This window comes from Furipterus horrens, unplaced genomic scaffold, assembly GCF_987537825.1.
Source record: "Furipterus horrens unplaced genomic scaffold, mFurHor1.1.pri manual_scaffold_3, whole genome shotgun sequence".
Classification (NCBI taxonomy): Eukaryota; Metazoa; Chordata; class Mammalia; order Chiroptera; family Furipteridae; genus Furipterus; species Furipterus horrens.
This window is the reverse complement of record NW_028327173.1, coordinates 201,506,679-201,534,467: the sequence shown is the minus strand read 5'-3', so window position 1 is coordinate 201,534,467 and position 27,789 is coordinate 201,506,679. Positions and strand designations below refer to the sequence as shown.

Genomic DNA, 27,789 nt, shown 5'->3' with positions numbered 1-27,789 from the left:
CTGAATTCTCAGCTGTGCTCTGTTGTGATGCTTCTCACATTGTGGACGACACGTTGTGAATCTGGAGACCACCTCACACACGGGTCCCTGTCAGACAGCACTGATTCCTAAATCCCAAACTCCTGCGACTGGCATCCTTCACCCCAGGGGTCTGGACTAAGTGTGTGGCGTAGGTCGTAGCGATTAATCCACAGTTAGAATTAAAGCGGTAGAATTCCAAGTATTTTTTTTAGATTTCCCCCTTTGTTACAACTGCTTTGGGAAGGCACAGTCTGATGGTAGATGTCGCACATCCAAAAGAATTGTCTTCACACACCGTTTCCAGTGTTAATGACAGGACTCTGCTCAGTTGCCGAAAGTGTAACAAGCAAGCCTGGCTTCTGTGAGAACTAGGTTACGACAGGCTGGCCCCTTTTCACAGTCCGTTTGTGCTTCCTGCTTTTCACTGTGCTGTGGACCATCCTGGCAGAGATGCTAACGGCACAGGACATTCAGAAACACAGCACGTAGGTTCATTCTTCGCTGCCCCAAACTCTTTAGACTTTGATTCACTTCTTTCAGAGTCTGTTCTATATTAATTCTGTCTCTCGTTTTACATTTTAAAATGTTTAATTGTGGTAAAATACACATACCATAAAATATAGCATCTTAACCATGGTATGGTTCATAGTGTTAAGTATTGGGTTGGCCAAAAAGTCCGTTATGTTTTTTCCATAAAATAAAAGACATATTTCATTTTCACCAGTAACTTTATTGATTTGGGTATTTTGAGTATGTTGGCTGTCTCCTGCTACTGGCTTCTAGTGGGTAGAGGCCAGGGGTGCTGCTGACCATCTTCCCATGCATAAGACGGCCCCACAGCAAAGAATTATGTGTCCAAAATGTCAATAGTACCAAGAAACTTTGTAAACCACTTCTGACACATTCAATCAGTCACAGCACTTTCTCCGTACACTGCACAAATCATTTTGTGTTTCAGTTGTGTTTTTACCTTTCTTGAAATAATAAAGCACAATACACCAAAAATGTGTATTTTCTTCCATCTTCAATAATAAAATGGCTGCACAAAAATTCACCAATTTTGATAAGCTTTTTTTTAATACATGCCGATATGACAGCTGTCACTATACAATCTAATAAAATTGTTTCAAATGAAGTTAAAAACAACTAAGTGCTACTTGAGCTGTTGTACAGGAAAAACCAAACAAACTTTTTGGCCAACCTAATACATTCATTCACATAGCTGTGCAACCAATCTCTGGAACTCTTTTTTTTTTTTTTTTTTCCTTGCAAAACTGAAACTCTGACCGCATTAAACAATAACTCCTCAATCCCCGCTCCCCCGGGCCTCTGGAAACCACCATTCTGCTTTCTGTCTCTGCGAACCTGACTCCTCCAGGGACCTCGTCTAAGTGGAATCATATAGTATTTGTCCTTTTGTGTCGGGCATATTTTACGTAGCATCATGTTCTCGGGGTTCATCCATGTTGCAATATCTCGTTCTTTCTTTAAATACACCAGTTCACAGGGTGCTGTGGGTTCTTAGAAGAAAGTACTTTTTAAAATTTGCTTCACTTTAGACTTACAGAAAGTCCAGGCTGGTTAGCACAGGTGTGGGCGGTACCAGAACCTCCCAGGGTCTTGGTTACCATCCAGCCGGTCTCCCAATGACGAAAGCTCGCGGATGTAGAGAAGACACATGACAGGTCACATCGTTATGCCAAGAGCCACCTTAGGGCTCTACAACCTGTTGACGCGCAGTGTCCCCTTGGGAGCTGAAGTAATGCAGCTGAGAGTGTGAGGTCCAAGGAGCGACGGAGGAGCATGAGTCTCTGGCCAACGCTGGGTATGCTGTTCTGGACGGGATCGCTCATCTCCTGGGACTCGCTGGCTCAGCTCTGGTCTTAATGATGAGCAGGATCGCCGCCCTCAAATGCCAGTTCACAAACTGCCCCTCTGGCCGGCAAGGCCCTCTGAACCTATTGGTTGGCTTCCTTTGTCACATGTGGGTTAGGCTCGTAGCTGCGGAAGGTCATGGAATTTTGTTAGACCGTCATTGGAACGAGACGCGTGTCGCCCTAGCATTGTGTTGTCTCTACTTTAGGAGTCCACGTGTCTGTTTCACACCTGGTTAGCCTGATTGTGTTCTCTAGCCTGGGGTTTTGCCTTGCAGAGGTTTAGTGAAGCACCCCACCCCCCACCCCCACCCCGCCATAGCCCTCTACCGTGGAGAAGGATAACTAGGAGTTTAGTGCTAGGAGACAGGGGAGGAAAGATGGAAGATGAGAAATGAAGTCGGGCTATTGATGTGTATGTGTCGGCGCTGTGCGCTGGCCCCGGAAGCCCTGGTCTGGTTTGGGCCCATCAGGGGACTAAGGTGAGTCCCTTCACCTCTCAGAGCCTCCATCTCCTCATCTGTAGAATGCGGAAGATGGGTCCTGCCCTGCCCACCCACCTGTAGGCTTGGAGGGTTCCATGGAAAAGTGTTGATTGCTGTCCTCTGTAAATGGTAATTTGCCATCCCAACTTCAAGCAATGTGAGCGCGATTGTGGTGATGAAACCCACTTTGGTAGATGGAAGGAGGTTCTGGGGGCCACTTCTCATGGCAGGGACCACTTACAAGTCACCAGCATTTAAGTGACTGAGTGTGGAGAGTCTGCTACCCTCCTCTGCTCTCGGTTTGCTGCATGAATGAGTGGTTTCTAGGGTGACCTCAGGCTCTCCCACAACAACCTTGATCACAAGCATCTTTTCTGAATGACTGGGGTTGTTACACACCTCTAGATAATTTCATATAATGTTTGTAAGCCAACTTTGAGCTTTAAAGTACAGTGAGCCAGAAACAACTCCACAGTTGGGGGAAAATCAATTTGCATCCTCTCCAACCTGCAGCCAAAGAACCATAACCATTGACCTTACTATCAGCTTTTTTTTTTTTTTTTTTTTTTTTTTTTTTTTGTCTCTAGATAGAATCATAGGATGTTGGAGCTAGTTAAGTATGTCCATAAGTTCCTAGAGGCCATAAAATAGAACTTTTAATCCCCCCTCCCTCACCTCGTTTGTCCTTCTTAACACCAAGCACTGTTCTCAATAAGCACTTAATAAATCCTTGAATCTACTAATAGTTAGACAACATCACTTTGAGTGACCATCCAAAGAAAGAATATAGATTATGGGACCAATGAGCTCAAAGGCTTTGTAATCAGCACCGTAGGAGCCAGCTTACCTTGAGTTAGAAAGAGACCACAGGTGAATTCGTCAGTCACAGTGTGGCCAGGTAAGAGCAGGTGGGTGGCCAGTCCACAGCTCTCTCCACGACTAGAGTACAGATTACACGGATAGCGCAGCAGGGCGTCTGGAACAGCGATCAGTGACTTACGGACTTTAAAAGGATATTGTAGGAATCTTTAAGCCGATTTCTATCATATAGGGAATTTTCCCTATTGAAACCACTGGATTTTCCCATCCTCAGTTCTCCATTTACCCCTTCGCTGGCATCTACTCAAGTTTCAGCCAAATCAAGGTCAGGATAAAGAGGAGATTTGGATGGAAGTAAGCTGGATATTCAGGCTCCTGCAGTAATACTCAATTATTGAATTCTCTGAAGCACCAACTCCTCTATAATGAAGTCCTCAGTTGTTAAGTATCTTTAGAAATCAGGTGATTCAGTATGGCGACAGCCAGCTGGCTGTTCCTGTTTTGTTTTTATATAAAAATAAGATGGTAAAAACCCCAGGAGCTAGCCGGGGTTGTAAGAAGATAATCTCAAGCATTTTAATGCGTATTACTCTTCAGGCAACTTTGAGCCTTAAAAGCTTCAGCATGGAATAGGACAGGAAGGAGGTGGAAGAGAAGTCAGCTTGCTGCCATCATCCTGTAGCCCTGCACCCCGAGCCAGACGCCCTGTTGTCCTGGGCGACTCCTGGCCCCTCGGAGGCCGCCGCTGCCAGAGCCGAGGTGCATTATTCCTCTCGCTCTGAGTACAGTGGATCCAAAACAAAATAAAATGAAAAGGTTCATTCACATCACGGTTCACGGTGTGTTTTCTAGCACATTGGACATCAGCCTGATGTTGAATTTTTACGCCGTAGCTCTTTTCTTCTCTCTACTTCCCATTCGTGTAACGTGTCCCTCCACCTGCTATGCTGTGTGTACCTCTGGTGATGACACTTTGGTCACCAGCCTTTCTCCTTTTATTAACAGTATGGCATTACGAGAGACCCTGGGTGACAGGTGAAGCATTGACTATAGAGCCTTTCAGATTCCTTATTCTCATTCTCCATGCAGCCGAATTTACAAATGCGTTCTTCAGGCTAACTTGTTATTTTTTTAATGTTGAAGGTGATTGATAATGCATTAACCAATACCATTTCCCATGGACTGTTTTGGCAAGAATAGTTTATACTGTCTCTTGAGCTGGGTGTAGTAACATTTTTGACAAAGTGCTTTCCAACGTTAATCTAAACCAATGCTTGATTTAGAATAACCTACTTTCCACTCCAAGGATATTTCACTAAGACAGGCTTGGTTATAAAGTTTTTCACTGGGTGTTTTAAAACAGTGAAAATGCTTGTCTATAAATGCAGTAAAGTGTCTTTGTGATATATTGATCTTCCTTATTTTCTTGCCTCTCTTCTTACCAGACTGTGGGCGGTAACATTTGCAAAATGTTTTATAGTGTATGGAGTGCAACATTTTAAGCCAAGAAATTGAAAACAGGATACAAAACAAGAAAACAGGGGAGGGAGGGAGTCAGTCAAGGTCATATCTGTATATTAAGGATTTGATGGTAGAAAAGCTAAGAAAGGAAAGTTTGTATTTCTAATAGGCAGGTGGTACCAAGCAGCATTGGAAAACCCACCTGGTCTTGGACATGGATAGGAGCTCTCTGCCACAAAAATCATAAAATTAGGAACAACTTAGCAGAAGTTATAAGCTATAACCTTGACCTGTGTGAATTTGCCTTCTTGTATAACCGGAAATGTTTTCAGTGCCCAGGAGGGAGCAGGGTCAAGACCGTAACCAGAACACCCACGTGGGCTGTTTCTGTGAAATACGAAGCCCATGCATCATAAAACAAAACGAACGGTTTTACAGATGCATTTTCAGAGGGTATAAATGACGCATGATGGGGAAGGTGATTCGAGGCTGTGTTGCGGACACGTTGGAGAAAGGGCTGTCCTGAGCGTGAATGAGCGAGCGCAGATGAGCTGGCCTTCATGCCGCTGTCTCTTCTCTTTCAGCACATCGGGCCCACCCCTCTGGCCGGGCAGTACCTTCCTCAAGAGAAATGGAGCCCTTCTCCAAGGTAAGTCTCTAAAAGAACCTCTCCTCCTCACCCCCTCTCAAGACTCCTCTGTGCTTGGTGTCAGTCAGAAGAGTTCTGTCCTGTTGAGAAGTGTGGCTACTGTGGGTTGGGTCTGTTTGCCCAGGTGTCTTTATTTCTTCCTGTTCACATCTCCTGGTGGCTATGAATTGTTCATCTGAAGCCAAGACTACTACTTTGGTCTGTCATTACTGGTCATATCCTAGAAGTGTTTGGCTTGCTATGGTGAAATAGGAATGATGTGGCCGCTAGGATGTAACAGTAGCATGAACAGTGCCAGTGAGGGTTGTTTTGGGTGATTTGGCAGGTCGGTCATCATGGAAGTCCACTGGTTCCTGGCTGACATCTAACATCCATGTGTGCCTGGAAGGGTAACTGTAGGTTTGTTCTGAGGCGCAGCATTCAGACACCCCTCCCTTGTCCCTCCGAGCATCCTTTGCAGGGGGACATCCTTCCTGTTTTGCCCGAGTTCCTGCAATTCAGTTTCTTTTGAAGTAGCCGAAGTTAAAGAAGAATAAGTGACTAAAAGTAGCAACAAGATGCTAAATACTTTTAGAAATTACTTTGGGGCTTGCTGTTTCGAATGTCTGCTCTGTACATAAGCTGGAAGTGGCGGGCTCCTTAAGGGTCTTCCAGTTTCCTGTCCCCGCTAGCCGATGCTGATTGGCCAGGTGTCAGAGTGGCACAGCTGGCCACAAGCAGGTGGATTGGGTTGTACCAAGGCTTTAGAACTGGACTGGGCTTATGATGAGGAGTTCCAGTTCATTTCGATTGGTTTAGAGCTTGTTTGGTTGACTAAAGCCTCTTTTCCTTAAAAATACACGCTGAGGGATGGCAGTGGGTGTGAAAAGAGGGGAATATAAATGTGGCAAAGAATGATGACCTTTATCTTCAGGATTCTGGAGTCGCTCAAACAGTTGTGAGAGATGTCACATTTTTGTTGTTGTTTTATAGGCCTTGCAATTGCACGCTGTCATTCTAATAGCCTGTGAAATTGGGAACATAAGCATTTCTTTGCATTTTTGCTTGGTACAGGGCGAAATTTCAGCAAGGAAGTTTGATCAATTTTAATCTTAATGACTGCCATAGACATCCTCAATGTTTAAGAAAAAAGGAAACTCCCTCTAACTTTCAAAAATTCATACATAATTTTAAAAAAACCTCTTCTGTTTCCCCTTCAGATAGTGTATGTGGAGCATGATTACAAAGAGCCTGTGGCTTTCTTCAGCGCATTTCAAAGTTATGTGCATCCTTACTTTTCCTCTCGATCTATAGCAGTGAATATCACTTGTGTTTGGATTATTTTCAGAATAAGGGATTTTATTTACTTAGAGCATTTTCTCAGAGGAATTTTACTCATTAAGTTCCACATTAGGTAAGATTTGCTCTGAGCCTACTAGTTTGGGGTTGTTTTCATGCAAAAGCACAAGGGAAAACATTGATAACGTTTTCAGAAGTTGAGTGATTTTGCTATGAGGGTCTATCTCATGGTGGGAGACCTTTTCGCTCTTCCTGGGAGGTTTAACAATTCTGATGACTTCAGGCATCGAGAATTAAATTTTTATGGATGTCAGATGCCTGTTGAATCCACGTCCAATTCATTGCAGCCCATGTATCTCCTTGTACATGTGAAAATCAAAAGGACCTTGGAGAGACCGTGGGAGTGTAGACAGGGATCTGTTACCTTCTTTTTCTGTGATATTTTTTTCATTTTCCAGATCTACATATAAAGTTCTTGAGACGCTTTTATTCTGACAAGGTTTTTCAAACTCTGTGCATGTCCTTTCTAATGAATACTTTCGTGTGCCTTTGATGAGTGGTACTGGCTCATCAAGAAGTCACTCAAGCCCGCAAGCAAAAGTTTTACAAAAAGATACAGATGTGTGAAAGAGGACTTTGCCCTGTCCTGCCAGGGGAAGGGTCCAGGTTAGAGACAGGGAGAAAAAAAAAATGTACCTGACTTAATGCTCACTTTTACATCTTTATGCCTGACATTTAAAAAATATGCATCCGTACCTCCTTTTTTCCTATAGCAAGCAGGAGGACATTTTTCTAGAAATCAGACTATAAGCAAGAACTCTGTTACTAGGTTCCAGCCACAGGGAGGGAGGATTCCCTGGAAAACCTAGTTCCTCCCAGGGACCAGCCAGCATCAGAAGCCGAAGAGGCCTCACCGGCTGCACAAGGGGGCCCTGCTGGGCGGAGCAGCCCTGGGCTGAGCTTACCAGGAATGCAGCAGCTGCAGAGTAAGCAGACCTGTCCCACGTGTAGAGGAGAGACTTGTTTTTGTCAGGAGTGTTGGGAGCGGAGGGGCTGTCACTTTGAGGGGAGCATTGACCCTGGAGTAAGGCTTTGAAAAATAGGTAGGATGGGGGCTGTGGAGATGGGAAGAGGCATTGCGAGAAGTGGAAGGAGCAAGAATACGCAGGCGGGAGAGGATCACGGGAGCCTGGCCAGGGGGACGTCCTGCGGTAGGTCAGGGGCACTTTGGGATAATGACATCACACACACCGGGAGACGCTGAAAGAGAATAAAGGGATGTCGGAAGAGGAATAAACGGAAGTTAAAATCTACAATGAGTGGAACAAAACGACATAACGGGTACAGTGTTGTCTGGCAGTTGTTTGGTGCACATGCTGTTGAGCAGAAACGTAGTCTGGTTATTTTTTTTCCATCATAAAACCAATTGCAAGAATTAACCGGAAGTACTCAAGATTCTACTCAAGGGGGGCCTGTGTATTTGGGTCCTTGCAGTATCGCTGGCAGGAGGGCCTGCTGAATCACCTCGCGGTTTTGAGGATAATGGGGTAAGATTTGGTTTGAATTACACCAGGCATGGGTAGTTAACATAATTGGTCATTTCATCAATTCACGGCATTTATTTTAAATGCCATTTAGGCTGCTTCAGACGATTTCAGAATGTGAGCAGTTCTTGTCAACTAGAGAGCACTTCAGTTCTTGTACAATAGAGACCTAGCAGAGCGCCAGAAGGGGACAAACCCATTGTTTCAAGGGGAGCCAGGACGGGGCCAAAAGAGGGGTGTGGCTTATTCTAAGCCTTGAAGGATTGGCCAGCTGACAGCTGTCTCCAACTGTCCCCTCTGCCAGTTCCCATGTGTCTCTGTTTTGCTTTCTATGTGTTTGAAATAATACTTTTAATTGTATTAATTAATAATGGCTCTCATTTTCCTAATTAAAAGAGTAAAGGGTTTTATATTTTTCCCTTTCCCAAACTCCCTAGCACCTTCTTCCTGTCCTCCCCCACCAACGCCCCCCTCCCCCCCGCAAACACACATTTCATTCACCCATCAAGCTTAAAATTAGGTGACATTCAACATCCGCCTCAGGTGAATTATTTTAATGATCAGTGATTCCTCATTAAGCACCATTCTTGCTTCTGGTCTGACCCTTCGTCTGGTCCCAGAGCTGTTGGTTTCATCCCAGAGCTGCAGATGGCACCGCTGTGCGTGGTTGACTCATGCCTCCTACTGGAAGGGGCTGCAAGCTCTGACCTGCCCTGTTGGCCTTCATCGGCCCCAGAGGCCTCAGAGCTCCCCACGGAGTTTTGTTCCAGGACATGCTGCTGCCTTTACAGCTCTGTGCCAGCTGACCACGTGGACCCACCTGTCTTTCATTTCCAGCCCTTCCCCAGCCAGGCGTGCCCTGCTCACCCACCCCACCCCACCGGCATGCATTTCTTTGTTACCCCTTCTGGGGTCAGGCCACATGTCCCCACCCTGTACCAGAAGCACTGATGCAGCCACTATGCGGTCACTAGCACCCTGCCGGCCTTCCTGGCCCTCCCTGCGGCTTCCCTTTCTCTTCACTCCAGGATTGGGCCACTGATTATTATTAAATCCACTTCTGTATGATCCAGCAGTGGAATTAAAACAAATTCCATAACACGCATAACAGATTTTTGTTTCCATTCACTTGTGACAGCCCACTGGGTGCGCTAACGAAACGGAAGGAAAACCTTCCAGGCGTGTTGGGTGCACAGAGCAGGATCGCACTGCTGCAGGCCGGAGAACAGGGAGAAGGAAACCTGCTCTTAGGCTGTCAGATGGACGTTGTTCCTAAGAGTGCTCAGAGTGCTTGCCACCGGGGAACCGCGCGCAAGGCTAACGATAGTCGTGAGATGACTTGCTTTGGGGAATGCAAGTTTCCCAAGTTCTAGGTTGGCTTTGTGTACTTCCCATCCTGGGAGGACTGTTGTGTACCGCCCCCTCTGCACAGCCCTCACCCTGTGCCATAGCTCTGCCAGGCATTGTCACTGCTGAAATGTATGCAGTCCCTTGCTTTGCCTGTGTTCCATGCTGTGACAGTCTCAAGAGCAAGTACTCAGTATATCAGAAACACGTTAGAGTGGAAAGAGTACGCTGGATTACGAGTCGGGGGAGGGACCTGGCTTCTGGTTCCAACACTGCCACTGGGTACCCTCTGTGACCTTGGGCGAGCCACAGCCCAAGGCTTCATTGTCTGACCTGGGCTTTTGAAGAGTGGATGGACCTCAGGGATGGCAGAGGTTTCCTGTGGAGTTCCAGCTCTGCTCCATTCTAGCAACTTCCCTAAAAGTAGGTCAGAATGGATTTTGAGGCTTAGCTCTAGCCCAGTGGAAAAAGAAGGCTCCCTTCAGCCAGCTGTGTCTGCAAATGCATCCAAGGAGAGGGGAGAGCATGGGGGCAGGCTGGCCGAAGGTCCTGATCCCGGAACAGGATGGTTCCCAGAGGTCTCCTGGATTATTATCAGTTTGGGCAACCTGGACACGAACCGTGTCTTGGCTTCTTGGGCAGCTGGCTTAACCTCTCTGTAGGGATAATAATAATAATAATGCTTGTCTGTCTCAAGGGGTTTTTGTGAGGATTTGATGCATTTGTATTAGTAAAGCACTTAGAACATGCCAAATTCCCAGCCAGACTGAGTTATTGTAATATTTCCCAAAACTGTGAATCTTGGGGAAAATAGGACTAAAGTCTTCTGGGCGTGGTTTCCTGGGTCTGGCAAAAACTTCCCTTGTTCAATTGGCAGGACAGAAGTCTGGAGAGGCCCCTAATCCTGTTGGATTTCAACGTAGATCTGAAAGAGAGGCTGTACATCTTTTTATCTCAGATCTCTTGTAAATAGGACTGCCTCCTTGAGACATCACAGCAGGTGCCTGGATAGCTGTGCAGAAGAGCACCGGTTTCAAACCACAACACCCTGGGTTCAAATCCCTCCATCTCTGGGCACCAGCTGTTTGATCGTCTGTAAAATGCAGCTGTGAGGTGTGTCTCCCAGAATCTTGGTGCAGATTAAGGGGGAATGTGAACATGAAAATGTCCTCCCGGTCCAGTGCCTGGCGCCTTGCAAATGCTTGATAAAAGTGAAGGCTTTTAGCCTTCGACACTGTTTCATGCCTAAGGTTTCTGGTCAGGAATCCTGGCTGATATATTCAAGGTGAACATTCTAAAACCTGTCCAAGGAGGGGTCTCCTAAACCCCTCTTTACACGAGTCCCATTCTCACTGCGTGTCTTTTCTGATTGAACCAGGGTGGCGCTGCCAGACTCTGGAGTCTGCCAGGACCTCAGGTCTCTCATCCCAGGCACTGCTCTCCTTAAGGGCCCCCGGACACCGGCTTCTGTGGGCTTTGCCCACCCTCCCCCACTCATTTTGTTCACATTTGGTCGCAGCCCCAGGCTCTTTGGCTTCTTTGATCTAATCTGCTCCACAAGCTGACTCTTGTCCATTTTGAAAATGAGGGCATCTACCTAATGCATGAGTCTCCTGATTCCTGCCCTCAGGCATTCCAGTTCCCCCCCAAAAAATAATGAAAAGGAGGAAAAGAACCCTCTCTTCATCCCCCCCCCCCAGTCCTAATTGCCTTCTGTCCTCTTTGACCTAGAAGCTATTTGGATTTTAGGAGGGGCCCTTTCTCTTGGCATCGTTTGTCTTATTGTTCTGCACGGAGTTAGGGGTGAAGATATTTCTGTAACTACAATAATAGAATCAGCCGGCTGGTTTTATTTGCCCTCGGTGAATTTAAAGGGGTAGTGTTCAGCTCGTCTTCTCACGGAAGTTCTAAGTGGTCACTGAGAACATGTTTTTAATTTTGTTTTAAAAAAACATAAGGAAAAGCAATTTTTAAAGAAGCATTTAGTCAGTTCTGACCTTCACTGTCTCTTGGGATTCCATATTTGCACTATCTGCGGGTACCCCAGCTGCCCCCATGTCTGCAGCCTGGCGTGGAATCTGACAAAGCATCAGCTGAGAGCCTGTATTTTCTTGTCTGACCTTCATTTCAGCTGGTCTGCCACTGGCTATACTAACCGTTTTCATGAAAGTCCAGGGTTGCACCCGAGACAACAGCAGTCCTGTAGACAGCAGTGGGATGTCAGAGGAGTTGCTACCTTAGCTAAGAGCTTCCTCTGGGCCCTGTCATGAGCAAGAGCGCATCCCTGAAAGGAATCACTCATGCACTTTTGCGTCTGTCCACAATGCCAGGTTTATTGGGGGAGACCTCCCCAGTAAGCCAATGACAGAGTCAAATGCAAGTTACACCCAGAGAAGAGGAGCTTATGTGGTGGAAGCTAGCAGAGCGAGCACCGGGCATGAGGTCCTGGTCATGGGCAGCGTCTGCAGGTGCAGAGATGGACATTGACCTCTGGGTGGGCAGCTGCCGTGGCGGCACGGGTCCAGTGGAGTGGAAGTCCGGCGGGGCTCTGAGCATGACCTGCGCAGCCCAGCTCAAACATTGGGTGGTCGGAGCTCTGAGTTCTTATAGCTCACAAGGGGTGGGGGTCCCATTCGTATCTGTGTCCAGATGGAGTGTTTATCTTAGTGTCTAGACTTGTGGTTTGGAGTGTTCTGGGCCCCTCCCGAGAGCATTCACGTTAGACCCCATTACCTCAGTCTTAACATAGCACTTGACATAACTGTCATGGCTGACAGCGACTCCATATTGGATTGTCAAAGGTGTCCAGAAAGTCCGCTCTGCTCTTACTCTATACAGCTGGGCACCTCCTGGGCAGGTGTGTGCGACCAGACCGCTGTTCCAAGGTGATTTCAGTAGGAGGGGGAAACTGAGGCTGGAGCTCAGGAGAGGGAAGTCAGAGTTGGAGGGGGCGCTTTGGGGGCTGTGAATCCAGAAATGAGCATTGAAATCGTGTGCATAGATGAGACCCTTAAGGGGTGTAGACTAAAACGAGGGGAAAGGCCCACACTGAAGACCCAGATTTATGAAAGAAAGAGGAGCGTTACCTGACAAAGGAGTAGCTTAGTCAGAAACTGGAGGTCACTGAATGGAGGACATGGAGTTTCAGGAGAGATGGGGCTGCAGAAAGGCCACCCGTGGGCTCTGATGATTCAGTGGCACCGGGGCCTTCAGTGGGCCACCGCGAATCTGCTGTCTGTCCCTAGGGACCTGCCTCCTCTGGCCATTTCATGTAAGTGGAATCATACGCTATGTGACCTATTGTGTCTGGCTGTATATAATCTTTACGTTATTCTTTTATGAGCCTTATGCCTTAGGTACTGTTACTCCCATTTTGTAGGTGGGAAAAATGAGGCCTGAAGCAATTTTCCTGCTCAGGGTTGAAAATCTGGATGCACATGAATCGTTGGTTCAAAATGGCATAAATATTTCTAAACAGTTTTCCACGTTAGATGTTTAGAAATTCTGAAGTGTTTTGCAGACTTGGGTTGAAGAGAATCCTGTTACTGTGCTTAAAAACACATTATAATCAAGTGACAAGATAAAAATGTTGGAAATGAATACTTATGTTGTCTTCTTTCATTCAAATAGTTAAGGTGTTTCGTTTCTTTTTGTCTCCGCACATGACTTTTGTAAACAGCTAACTTTAAGACATTTTAAAGAGAAAACAGGAAATCCTGAAATTAGTCATTTAAAGATTAATGTCTGTTGTGAGAGGAACACACCCCTTAACAGAATGAATATGTTATTTGAGTCTATCTGAATTTTATACTATTAGGTAGACGGGTATAGATATTTATACCAATTATAATTTATCAACAGGAATATTTCCTTATAGTTTAATATTTGAGCATTTAAAGGGTGCTTTATTGTCTATTAAATTATGTGAGTTAGATTGTAAAATGTAAAGATTATACAACCTTCGATCATGTTGTACTATAGAACCTGCTTTTATCAAAGTGCTCAATCTTAAAATACAACTGGAAGATCATTCCACTTGAAATCCTATTTTAACCGTGCTTAGATGGAAGCATAGAAATATTTTTATATAATTGCCAAGAGGTATAGTGAAGAAGAATTTTTTTAAATATACTTTGAGTGAGCTTTTCACATTGCAGCTTCAGAAGTGAACTTAAAATGGTCCATCCACCTATAGACTGAAAGAGGTCAAGTTTGTGTTCTCGTTTGGTCCCCTTGACAACTAAAAGGTGTGGCTGAGAACTCCTGAGTCGTACATGCCGATGTGCGTGATAGGTTAGGAGCGGGTGCTTGCATGCTTTTGTGTGTGTGTGTGTGTGGCCCTTGCACTCAGGCATTTATCACTGCTTGTTGTGAGTCTGCAAGAATAAATTTCCCCCTTACATCTCCGGCCTCTCTTTCCCTGGTGTCTCCATCCCACCCAGCTCTCCTTTTGGCATTTGCAATGATGGCATGACAATAAAAGATGTCAGTTTTCAAATCAGATGTACCTGAATTCATTTCCTGCCTTGCTCTCTAACTGCTGTTGACTTTGGAAAAGTTATGTGAAGTTTTTTGAGCTACTGTAAAATACAAAAATACTTGTCTTGCAAAGAATCGTATAATTATTGTGAGGCTTAGGTGATGACAATCTGTTTAGCACTTAGAGCGCTTAGTAGGTGCTTCAATTGCAGGTGTCATCATGGGACTGGGAGAGAAGAGAATGGACCTTGGAGCTAGCCTGTCTTGGGTGCAAAGACCAATGTCTGCCTCCCACCAGCCATGTGATCTCGAGCAAGTCACCAGCCGCACAGTAGCGGCCCTTCACGGGCTTCTGTGATCCTGAAGACAGCGTGTGTACAGGGCTGGCGCAGAGCCTGGGGATTATTGAGTGTTCAGTAAACAGAACTCATGATGTTTATGATAGCATTTTTGCACTTTTCTTAAAGTTTTTAATACCTTTCCACCCCCAAACACCAGTATCGTAAGAAGTCCTTTTCTTCCCCAGTTGACTGGAGTTGTACCGTCAGGAGTATTTAAAACTGTTTTCAGTCTCCAGAGCCCCTGCTGCATTAAGGCAAATACCCACAGGAGGAGCGGCATCTGAGTCTCAGCAGCTGTTCTCACTGACACTTGTGAGTGACTGAGCCCTTGCAGAAATGTGACACAGGAGAGGAGGTTCCCTGGGGATGGGTGGGAATGGCTTTTGATCTGTTTCTTCCTCCGCGTCGTGTCTCTGAGCCAGAATATGAACTATTTGCAAAGATTCTAGACAGAGATGAGAGGGAGAAACTGGCTTGCAGTGATCAAGAACTTTAGAGAATCATTTAAAGGAGCATGCTGAACTTGTCCCCCTTCTCATGGTCACCGTCGCACACTGGGTTGGCCCTCCTTTGGGCTCTGATTTCTTTTTTTTTTTAATGAGACATTTTCAGGATGAGCTCATTGTGCTTATTTGACACAGATTATAGTGAGGGGTTCGAGCCACGGGCCTGTGCCTGCTGCCATCTGTCAGCAGAGCTACTATGACCCGATGTCATTTCCTTCACTTGGAGCGAGACTGTGAGCGCACCGGGACAAGAAGGCAGGGACGTGTCTGTGTTTATCATTTGTGTGTAGTATTTCTCACACCCTGAGAGACTTCATTCTTTAAGTTTTGTCGTAGTTGGGAATTCAGTCGATGATGAAGTTTTCTCTTTCAAACTTTAGCGGCTGCAGCGGGCCCAACTGAGGGTGCTTACAGGGATGATATGGGTGCCAATAGCCATGTCGGGGCCTCCTCCTGTGGGAACTACTGTTTGCCTGCCCCTCCCCCCCAACTTCCAACATGTATTCCAAATGGGAGGTGCCGGCTTCTTTCAGGAGCTCCTGACCTCAGTGATTGCTTGAGGGACAGGCACATGACCCAATCCAGGCGGAGTTCCACCCTGGTATTTCTTATCTTGGCTCTGGAAGCTCTGACGAATGTACTGGCATTAAAAGACCTCCCGTGTATGATCAAGCAGTGCACCAGAAATGGCACCAAGGCCAAGAGGCAGGGACAAGGGGCCACCACTGCCCTTCCCATGGTTGGCTCAGATGATACATAACCCCCCATTTTTACTTTACTCAGCTTGATTTGTGGGTTTTGTTTTGTTTTGTATATCTAAGAGTCCTGACTAATAAAGACTCTAAATGAATTGCATCAGTTAAACTAAATATATATCACTGATGACTTCTGTGTGTCAGCGAAATTCCAACCTCTCTATTGTCTTGAGAGGCCCACTTAGTGGTTTGGCTGTCACTTGAAAGAATAAAGATGACTTGGAGAGCTTTTCCAAGATGGTGACTTGACTTAAGCAAGCAAAGGGTCCTGGGAATGATAATACCAATTCTTTCCATCCCCTGGCTCAGCTTTGCCTCTGGTGGAAATAGCCTTGGAGAGGCTTACACTGAATTCACAAGGTGGCTGTAACCTCTCGTGCTACAAACATCAGCTTTGAATCTAGCATTTCCTCATGTTCCGAGAAAACATTCTGAGCATCACTATAATTAGACCAGGCTGGATCACGGGACCACCTGGAACTATCACTATAACCAGAGGGGCAGATCAGTTTCCCCTGGGGGTGTAAACATCCCTCCTAAGCACAGGGAAGGATTTGGAGATGGAAATTTCTCCAGATGCAAGTCAGGGTCAGTCCCCAAAGAAGGGAAAAGGAAATGTTTGTTACAACAGCACAGCCATTTAAAAAACAAAGCCATGGGTACAAAAATGTTAGGTTACTTGTGCAAGTATGTGTGGCTAGTTAGTGGAAAGTCTTAAGGCCAGAAGGCAGAGCTTCCCATTTGAGACTCCTCCAGCTTCTTTTTCATGATAGCTGCCACAGTCCTTGCGTGAATAGGACTGCCAAGGTTTTAGGGCACACGGTGGTGTTGGTCACCTTAATTTCCCAGTGGCCCAGAAGCTGAGTTAATGATGGCACCCACTTTCACTGGCAGGGCTGGGATTGCCGGAAGGGGTTGTTGCCTTAACTAGAATTGCCTCATTGGTGATAAAACAGAGAGGGGAAAATGGGCTACAACCTCCCCTTGCTGAGGATTAGCCTTGAGCAACCAACCTTGGGATCTTTGGGAACTTCTCTTAGCAGCCAGAATTGATCCCCAGAGTCCCAGCTTTAGAGAATAGTAGTGGGTGAATGTATCAATCAGCTGGGGCTGCCATAACTAACTACCACACACTGGGTTGCTTATACAAGACATTTATTTCCAACAGTTCTGCAGACTAGAAGTCCAAGTTCAGGCAGTGGGCAAGTTGGAATTCTCCTGGGTCTCTTCTTCACTTGCAGGTGGCCGTCTTCTCACCACGTCCCCACCTGGTCTTTTCTGTGTGTGCACCTCTTCTGGCCTCTCTTTCTCCTTATAGGACCCCAGTCCTAGTGCGTGAGGACCCTTCCCCCCTTATGACCTCATTCAACCTGAAATACCTCTTTAAATGCAGTATATTCAAATTCAGTCCACTTGGGGCTTAGGGCTTCAACATGTGCATTTTGGAAGGGACGCAGTTCAGTCTCTAACAGTGAGTTACATGCACATACTTCATAAGAGTTCCTTGCTTGCTTCTGCAGTGCGCTAGGTACCCCTCGAGGTGCTGGGATAGGAGTCTGCAGTCTAGCTGGGAGATGGAATCACGGAAAAGCCTTGATGGTTTGAGCCACTGTGGAAGGGCTTAGATGGGGGATGGGCGGCAGGAGTCAGGAGTCAGGGAAGCCGGAAGGGTATTGCTTGTGCAGTTTTAGGCTGCTCGCCCTGCATCTCCTAAGTCTGCACCCCTTGAACTGTTCAGCATGGGATTTCTCAGTCCCAGTGTTGCTCCAGGCCGTGATACAAAAGAGGTGCCCTTATGTCTGCGGCAATGGCAGAACACTCATTTAGCCCAGCGCACAAACTGACGCAGCCCGGTGCATCCGAAAGCAAAGGAGAAACAGGATGAGCCAGGAGGGAGGTGGGAAAAGTCCCATGTCCCTTCTGGGGAGCTGACCTTATCTTATTCCTTCCAGTTAAGAAGGTGGGGAGGTGACAGAAAAGTGTTTTGGGCAGAATTGCGGGGCGATTCTGATACGTGTTGACTCACTCTGAGGAGATGAGGGTGGCTAGATGGTGGGGACCCGGGGTCGGTGGTACGATTGGAATCTTATATTGAAATAAGCACCTAAGGAAGGGCGAAGAACTAAGAGTTAACCGTCACAAACACAGGAAACGGCTGCAGGATGGTTGGTGTGCCTTGTACCGCGTCGGTGGATGGGGTCAGGGAGACGTGAATGGCAGTGGTCAGAGCTGGGGCTGGAGCTGGGAGGAGATGCGAGCGGCCCAGCTGGCTCGGTGTGAGGAGAGCGGCCAACCAAGAAGTCGTTTTTTTTGGGGGGGGGGCAGGGTGACTGGGCAGACGGGGGGGAGCGGGTAGGGGGTGGTATTAGAGCTTCAGATAGCATTGGTCTCTGATGCCTTTGCGTTTCTCCATTACCCAGTCTACTTAGGGGGAAAAATGATTAATAATCACATCTTAAATCAGTATAATTTAAAAAGTGATGAAAATCCAGGTCAGAACCAAAATACAGCCTCTTCCATCTCACTTGCTAGTTCCCAACTTAATTTTTAAAATTAAGACACCTCTAACGAGAGTCAGAATTGTTCGCAACCCAGAATGTAGTGAGGGGAAGATAAGCTGCTAAATGAGAAAACAGGGTCCATTTCAAAACTGTCACTCCGTGTGTGTGTGTGTGTGTGTGTGTGTGTGTGTGTGTGTATGTTTCAGGAGGCCTGGGGTGGGGTAGTTCTTTTCTGTATAAGGCCATTTAACTATAAATGGAGTTTGGCAGACATGAGAGTCAATGAACTTGGAGGAGGATGGGATTGCCTAAAATAGCTTTTGTGCTCCATAACTGAGTTTGGCATTAGAGGGACCTGGCTTTGAATCCTGACTCTGACAGTCATTCTTTCTCCCTCTCTCTCTCTCTCTCTCTCTCTCTCTCTCTCTCTCTCTCTCTCTCTCTCTCACAAACACACACACACGTGCAACTATATACACATACAGCTATACATATATGCCTCTTGCCTGGTCAAATATTAGACCTTGAACTTACGTTTTGTCATCTGTAAGATCAGGGTACCACCTGCCTCTTAAGAAGCACATGCAATCATATGCAGGCCAGCGCTCTGTGGCTGTCACAGGGTGACCAGCTTGCCTCTGTGTTTCCCCTAGCCAGGGTTTGCAGGGAAGGTGTACAAAGAGAAGTCAAGGGTGTGGTTAGCCCTGGGGTGTAAGAGACGGCAACTGGAGGAGGGCCAGCGGGCTCCCGAGGTGCTGGCTCATTTGTCTGGGTCCATGTTATATGGGTCGTCGTCGGCAGCCGTCCGTCTCGAGAGACGATGGTGTAGCTTCTTAAGTGTCTATCTGCACCGCCGAGAATGGCTGTGCAGTCCGACTCGGGAGTGACACGGCATCTGTCTCCTCCCGTGTTGAATTGACATCTTGCGATGACGCTGGAGTGTCCTCTCCAGTGGAGCTGAAGCTACAGAGCCTGGGCAGGGTCATATGGAGGGTCTGCTGTTGCCCATGCAGCAGACCCCCCCTCTCTTCGCAGCTGAAGGGTCCAAGGGAAAGACGGAGTCGATACAGCTTGGCTTCAGGTGCGCCGCAGGAGTTGCCGGTGTTGACTACAACGTCAAACCGCCTTAGGGACTCCGGCTCCGGATTTTCTGTCGGGGTTTACTCCCTTAGCCTTTCCCCAGAAGAGGTATGCCGCAAGGCAGCGGAGGTTTTTTGGAGTCAGAGTTTTCCTTCTCTGATGTACCCTGACTGGAAGATCGAACCAGCGACACTTAGCTCGCAGGCCGTCGCTCAATCCACTGAGCTAAACCAGCCAGGGCAAGTTATTTCCATCCAAAGTTTCTAAAATGATTGGGCAACAAAGATTACATTACACCTGCTTGATTTCAGGTTTCTCATTATGCACATGTACTGAACCTCAGAATTCTTATATGATTAAAAGATTGTTGTAGATTTTATTAAATCAATGCTGGGTGGAACACAAAATAAGAATTTCTCTCACAATTCAAGCGTGCTTTATTAAAGCCTGCCGAACGTGCTTGTTATTGATATTGTTAATACAATATTTACATTCCATTTTGAACATGCCAGCTGGCAAAGATTACTGAAATGTCAATCTCTCCCAAGAGTGGGTTGTTGTTGTTTTTTAACGTTCATAACCAGAGAGTTAGGTTCGCAAATATAAGTTAAGATGAATTTACGTGACTGTAAGTGATATTAGGAAAAGAATGGAAACTCTTCAACAAAATCTTTGAGAAGGTCTTCGCCAAAACACATAGGAAACTCATACAAACTTTAAAATTTTACCTAAACAGAAGTGGCCTTTTTTTATTCCATTTTCATATCTTGATGGATAAACATGTTGGTGAAGTAACTCATTTAGAAAGTACTATTTAAGCCTTGAAGCTTCAGCGCAAGCATTTTGTTAGTAAAGACAACACTCTGTTTGAAAATTTTTGAGGTTAAAAAAATAAGCAGGCCAGGGGCAGGGGAGGGGAATGGAGGAAAAGGGTCAAAGGGTACAAACTTCCAGTTATGAAATAAATCAATCCTGTGACTATAAAGTACAACATGGTGACTGCAGTTAACCATACTGTGTTGCATATTTGAAAGTTGCTAAGAGAGTGGATCTTCAAGTTATCATCACAAGAAAAAATAAAATTGCAACTATGTAAGGCGATGGATGTTCACTAGACTTTGATCATCATCTGCAAATATATACAAATGTCAAAGCATTAGGTTAAATACTGAAACTAATATAATCTTACATGTTAATTATATTCATCTCAATAAAACAACAATAAGAACAGAGCAGTTCCGCTGAGGTTGTAACTTCCAGTGAGTATGGAATGACTAAGATGGTTTTAACTGAAAGCACAAATAATCACGGCTGTACCTTCAAGGTTGGCTTTAAGGAGTACCCTTTCTCGGCAGCATTTGCCGAAATGATTAAGGTGTTCAGGAAAGCCTGTCAGAGCACCGAAGCATTTATTATCTCCAATTACATGGTAAGCCTCAATTTATCAGTCCTTTGTAAATACTAAGTGGCTAATGCTGCCTCTTAAGTTTTTGAATCTCTTAAGAATGTGTTGTAATTTAAAAAATACTTAGCATCATTATTATATTCATACTCAGACGGGGGTTTTGTCTTGAGTGCCCCTGGGGCCAAGGGTTATGATGCTCCCAATTTTCAAGGGCAGAGGGAATCTCGGTTACGTTGGTATTTGTTTTCCCGAAGAGTTAAGACGGTGTTAGAATAGGTGTTCCTTTTTCAGTTAAGGTCAGGTGCCCACGTGTTCTGATATTGACTTGTTTAACTGTTGAATACACATGAGAGCCTGCACAGTAAATACACGTATTTCCAAAGGACCTCCGTCATCTGTTGTCACCAGGCTTTGAGGCATCAGCGGTATGGTCTGTATTTATACTCTACATCAGGTGTTCAGTTTTTTTCATCTCAGTGATAGTACGAGATAGTACACGTCCTTGGCCTTACGGGGGGTGGGGGTGGGGGGCGCATCTTGTGGTACAAAATTACATTGTGGGAGGTTCTCCCTGCTTGTGTTTCTTACCAGTCTTAGCATATCTTCCCTCTTCTAATTTGCCCTCATCCACTCATGTCTCATAAAATAAAGCGCTTGCTTAATCTTCTTCCAGAGAACGGGGTAATTAAATGGCATTGCCTCTGTATTGGGGATCATTGTTTCGGCCATAGCAGCAGAAGACCACAAATCACATCGACCCCCGCTGGCCTCTGGTTGGTATGTGGTGAGTTAGTGCAGGGCCAACCAGCATCAGAATTTCAGAGCTGGGAGCTTTCTTAGCTGCCTAGCTGGCTGCATCCTCAAAAGACAGACGAGGAAGCTGGGCCCAGAGAGTCAGGGCTTCTTCTGGGTCACAGGGCAAACTGGTGGCAACACCGGCCCCTCCCCAGGCCAGTCTAACTCTCCTCTCCTGCCATCCTTTCAAATGGACGTCAACTCCCTTCTTCTTATGCCCAGAGATACGGAAAAGAAGAGAAGACACCCCAAAGCATATACGATCATCAAAAGCAGTAATGTGAAACTGGTATTTCCTTCTTCTCACACTGGCGCCGGTCCTGGCCTTGAATTGCAGCTTTTCTACTCACTAGCCATGTTGTGTCTTTTCAGATCTCAGATTCTTCATCTGTGAAATGGCAAGTAAGCCCCACTGTGCTAGGTCTCAGAGGAGGTTTACGTGGTATTGTCTTAGTGCCTGGTATGCAGCAAGCACTCCATCATTAGAAACTCCCACACAACCGTGTGATGGGTCTAGTTCTTCTTAAGAGTCCTGAGAAATTGCCCCAGCCAGCCGTGGCTTTCAGCCCAGCACACTGCTTATATGTATTTAACGGGTTGGCCAAAAAGTCTGTTATGTTTTTTCCATAGAGTAAAATACGCATTTTTCATTTTCACCAGTAACTTTATTGATTTGGATATTTTGAGTATGTTGGTTGTCTCCCACTATTGGCTTCTAGTGGGTGGAGGCCAGAGGTGCTGCTAAACATCTTCCAGTGCACAAGACAGCCCCACAGCAAAGAATTATTTGTCCAAAATGTCAATAGTACCAAGAAACTTCACAAACCACTTTTGACATGTTCAATCAGTCACAATACCTTCGCCATATGCTGCACAAATATATTTATTGCATTCCAGTTGCGTTTTTTACCTTTCTTAAAATAATACAGCATAATACGCTGAAAAAGTTGTGTATCTTCCATCTTCAATAATAAAATGGCCGCACACAAATTCACCAATTTTGGTAAGATTTTTTAAAATGTACACTGATATGACAGCTGTCACAATACAGTCTAACAAAATTGTTTTGAATGAAGTTAAAGACAACTAAGCACTCCTAGAGCCATCGTACGGAAAAAACTAAACGGACTTTTTGGCCAATCCAATAGTATGTATGGCTGAGAGCCTGGCTGAGGCTGACCTCAACACACTGGAAGGGTATGTGCTAAAACGGCCATTGCAGTCATTTTGAGCCATAAAACTGTGGTATTTTTAAAATTTACTTTATACTAGTTGCAATAATATGGTATTGGATATACAACTAAAATATATAAAAGAGGAAAATAAGTTATATATTTTATATTCATGACATTATTGTTAACAGTTAATTTCGATCTTCAAAGATCAAAGATATTTTGTGATGTCTGCAAAATGGAAAATGGCAGCGTCTTTAAGGCCCTCTTGGCTGCTTTAATATTAGGGGACAGGAAAGCTGTCCCCTCCTTGTGACCAATATATGTGCCTGGTAGTTACTATCTTTTTAATATTTGTGATCCATATCCTGAAATTGTTATACAAAAGGAATAACTAAGAGCAGCGACGGGAACAGTCCATTGTCCACACACATGCAAACCCGGATGCACCTGGCTGTGCCCACCAGGGGACCGATGGCTGGTCCCTACCTTCTTGGTGCACATGGGCTGAGTTAGAGCTAAGACAGTCAGGGAGCCCCTCTGTATTTTAACAATGCGTGGCATCACCCCAGCACAGGGGTCTTCCCTGTGGCCCAGCACTCTGCCTAGGCTACCACAGGGGCCGGACCACCCAGGTTCCCGGCAGCGTCAGGTGTGGTCCTGGCGCTGTGCCCAGGAGAACGGGTCCTCTCACAGGTGCGGGAACGCGTTTCCGTATCAGATAACAATCTTTTTGATCACATTTGGGAACAGGTAGTTTTGGGGTAGTTGGTTCAGTTAAAAGCTTGGAGGCAGGTTGTGTGGAGACATAGTGTGCGAGGTATGTGGAGTGCCCAGGATTTTAAAAAATAAGTATGTTTTTAAACAACTGGAATAACGTTCAGGTATTCTAAATGATCCACTCATAGTGTCCGGTACACGAGGCCACAGACTTCTAGTATCTGCTATTACTTGTATGTAGTTCATTAGACCAACCTCTTATGTTTCCCTAAGAACCAGAATCTTAGAAGTCCTGCGTGTGCATTTGCTGGCTGAGGTTGAGAGACAGTAGTTTCAGAATGAATATCCGGATTCCTGACTTTGAGTGGGTATAGCCATTTTTCTTTTCCTTAAATATTTTCATGATCATGAAACATTTAAGCTCTGACCAGTGTGGCTCAGTTGTTTGGGCATCGTCCCGCAAAGCGAAAGGTCGCAGCCGATCAATGTTTCTCTCTCACATCAGTGTTCCTCTGTCTCTTTGGCTCTCCCTTCCCCTCTCTCTAAAAATAAATAAAATCATTTAAAAACAAATAAATAAATAAATCTAACATTTACCATGCAATCCAGATATGCTTCCAGATGTTCCGTGACAGTTGGAGCCAGTAGGAAGGTTGCTTGCTTGGGGAGTTGACCCCAAAGCCACAAAGTTTCCTCAGAGCCGTAGTCTCTACTTTGGAGCTCATTACCATCTGCTTTAGAGCCATTGTGCCGTTAGGGGCTGCATGTCAGTGACTACGTTTAATTATTTTGACTAACATCCCCCCTTGCTCTAAAAAGAATTCGCAGAAGCTTTGCAGTATAACTAGAGTTTTTTAAAGGATGTGCAGAAATCAAGACAAAGAGGGGGTAAAAAGTTAGGAAACCCAAGGTGGAGTTAAAGGATAACCTTAATATTTAAAATTAATATCGTAAGTTCTTTGTATTGGTTTAAAGGGTAGGGTGGTCCGTCATGAATTTGCCTCTGGGCTTCCTAGTAGCCAAGGCAAAGAAAGAAACGCGATCACTTGTATGGTTTAAAGATTAAAAGGGACTCATTAATAAAGAGAGACACAGAGGTTTCTGGTACTGATTTGTCCTTTAGAGCCCTAGAGCTAGAGAGAGACACATAGCCCTAGTTCTACAGCAAGATGCAGGGAGGGCAATGGCAGCAAGACATTTAGAAGCCAGTTCTTCAGCCCAGGGATGTTACCTTCTTTAGGCTGAATGACTGTGTCCAATCCTGGGGCCATGAGATCTGTCGTTTTAAAAGCTCCCAGGTGATTCTGATGTACAGACAAGACTTGACAATCACTGTTTTAGGCAGTGAAAGATCTGTAACTAAACCAGATGAGTGGCCAGAGCTAGAAACACTGACCTTTTGGTTCAACATAGGGTAGCCAAGCAGGTGAGAGGCGAAGCTCACCAAGGAAGTAAGAAGCCTGAAGAGAAAGGGCGGTCAAGGGGAGCAGGGGGGCGACGAATAGTGAGTCTGAAAGGACAGCTAAAGAGCCAGGTGCGTCCCCATCCTCGTGTCTTCTTAGCCCGTCTGCAGTACAGTTTAGAAGAGGAAGTGATACAGGTTGAGAGAATATGCTGGGGAGGGAATAGAGATGTTTGAAGGTAGAGCACATTGAATATATCTTTATATGAGGTCCCTATAAATAAGAAAGTATAAGGTTTAGTAAATGCTCACCTGTAAACGGGGCTGCAGTGATGCAGGCCCTATCACAGGGGCTGCCATTTATCAACTTTGCCTGTTGGGTGCCGGCATTGAACTTGGCACCTAGAGCTTCACATACCCCTGTGGGGTGAGGGTGTCCTTGTCTCCCTGTCACTGGCAGGCAACTAAGGGGGGACATGGAGGACCAGGGCTTCCCTTCAAACCTGCGCATTCTAGGAGACTCCATAAACTCCGTTGGTAATTGCAAGTTTCCTTTTCCTCTCTTCCCTCCCGTACCTTTTCTTTCCTTTTTTTCCTCCTCCTTTTCTTCCTTCTTCACCGAAACCTTCCACAGAGCATTTGAAATAAGGTAAAACATGAAATCAGAACATCAGAGCTGTTCTGGTTGAACTAAGTAAGGTGTGGGGGCCAAGAGTCTTCTGGCTCAGCGACCTCCACCCCTACTCCCCCGTCACTCCCATAAGAGGGTCATGGAAACACCACTGTGGCAACATGTCACTGCCTCCCCAAGCAGCGGCCCACAGCACCTTGGTAACGTGACTCTTCCTCATGGCCCATGCACACACACACACGTGTGTGTGTGTGTGTGTGTGTGTGTGTGTGTGTGTGTGTGTGAGAGAGAGAGAGAGAGAGAGAGAGCACCAATTTTCAATCAAGAGATGGACGGTTGGATGATTGTTTCCTATTTCGTTTTTTATGACGTCTCATTTACTTTCACAACTTGGAAAAGCAAATACTGAGTCTCTACTATGCTATTCGAATATGATGCCCAAGGTTTGGCAAAAATGCCCACACTATGCATCGTCCTTTCATTCGTGTGATTCGTGTGTTCTGAAGACATGCCTCCCTTCAGAGACCGCCCGCAGGCCGTCTGCACCGTGCCGATGCCGAGGTTAAAGTCAGCTGAAGCTCTGCGACCGGACGGCACCTCACACCAGGGCCTCGGCCAGAAATCAGCCAAAGGGCGCCAAACCCAGTGGGGAAGCCAGAGGGGATTTTGAGAGATTTTCTCATCTAGCCTCCTTCTCCAGGATCGGATTATGCACAAATTGGTACTTACAGGTGGTAATTAGTTCTGTTCTTAAAAGATTTCTCTAGAGGATAATTTTACTACTTTCTTCAATAGTATGTTTCAGCCTGACTTTCTGGAAGGAACTTCTTCCTACTTTTTAATTCGAACTTCTTATGGTTTAAATACAATTTCCTTTACTTTCATGCTGTGTGGAGAAAAACAACAACAAAACAACACCTTGAAAATGTCACCCTCACCATCAAACAAACACGCCCATGGGCCACATAGAAAGACTATGAGGCCACAGAGTTGGCAATGGTGAAGGATGGAGGCCACCTCCTCCTGCCCCTGCCCCGGAGACCCCACCACCACCGCCACCACCTGCAGGATGGATGTTTGGTTTTCCAACTAAGCAGTGGAGTTTTCCTCTGATCAAAGATAACTGGTTTATACAGAAATCAAGCCCATGGACTTAGAGTCACGAACTCTGTGTTCTTTTTTACTGCGCTCACCTGCCACTCACACAGAAAATAATCTGTTTTCGGGATGAGCAGGTCTGAAATGAATCACTGGAGGAGTCTACACCGCGCTGCTTTCTGTAGGTCCCAAGTGTTTGAAAAGAAGACTTGCAGAGGTCCCACCTGCTCGCGCGCCTGTTGGCAGGACATCAAACTGTGGTCTCATCACCAGGTTTTTCCTGAATAATGAATGAGTCAGTGTCAAGGAAGTCAGAAATAGAAATCAATAAGGCTAAATTCCACCAACAAAGAGCAGTAGGATGATGGAGAACATCGAGGCCAGTGGATGCCAAATGCAATAATGCACATCCTTAAGCTCTCACGCATTAGGGAAAGAACAGAAGAAAATGTTGAACTTGGGAAGAGTCGTAAGGGATCAGAGGTTGCGGATATGCCTCACTCAGTTGGAATGAGACGGGATGGGCGGACAGCCCAGTGTTTTTCAGCTTCTTCCAGGCCAATAGAGCAGCAGCTTGATGCACAAATCTCCTTTGGCCCAGCACCAGACATCTTCATAAATCCTGTGTTTGCAGCTGTGTGACAGAAATAGACCCACACACGGCCTATTTGTCCTGGCTTCATGGAACGCGGCAAGACCACGAGGTCCGAGAAGGCCCCCGTGATCCCTGCGCCTGCATCCCTCCGCGCGAAGCTGTCCACCAGCCATCTGCTCAGACCTGCCTCTCCCTCAGCCCCTTGGCTTTGAATACTGGAGACCAGATATCACCAATTGGTTGGTTTTAGTTGGAGGGAGATGGAAGCCTCTTGTGTGGAGAGTTTTGTTAATGCCAGACGACTCATCTCTCTTTATTAATGACAACAGGCAGGACAGTGTGGGATGGGTGGCAGGAAGGACAGGGCTGTGCTAACTCACCAATTCTATTTAGCCGGCAGGCGAGCAGCCAGAATCAGCCCTTTTATTAAGGGCACATCAGGCGAGCCCCCTTGGGTGAGTGTTCAGACCCTGCCCTCCAGACTCCTTGTGAATCTCCACCGTCCAGGGGAAGGGGTCTTGTCTTTTAGGTACATTGTGACATCAAAGAGGAAAAGCGTGAGAACCGCTTGAGAATGGTTCCAGAGAGTGGTGGGGGAGGTATCACTGTGCAGAAATTACTGGTGGATTCTCACCAGGGCCTTTTTTTCTTGAGGACTCTGATGAGTGGCATGTTTTCTTGAAGGTCACAATGTGCTGAGGTCTGAAGCTTCGATGTCGGGCCTTGTTCCTGGTTTAGTGGGAATCCTGTTTCGAATGTTCCTCAGGGTGCTTGGAAAAGAGCCCTGGAGCAGGAACAAGGGTTTCCAGTTCCATCGCCCCCCTCTGTCAT

The 27,789-nt window shown here is 46.0% G+C and overlaps 1 protein-coding gene across 5 annotated transcripts in view; it reads left to right on the top strand.

The window, feature by feature from the left end:
* FOXN3 (forkhead box N3) overlaps window positions 1–27,789 on the top strand; it is a 360,583-nt gene that overhangs the window by 245,066 nt on the left and 87,728 nt on the right. For all 5 annotated transcript variants that reach the window (XM_090271283.1, XM_090271284.1, XM_090271286.1 and 2 more), the window contains one exon: window positions 5,245–5,309. In XM_090271283.1, the coding sequence (XP_090127409.1) occupies window positions 5,245–5,309 (65 nt within the window). The remainder of the gene's footprint in view (window positions 1–5,244; window positions 5,310–27,789) is intronic.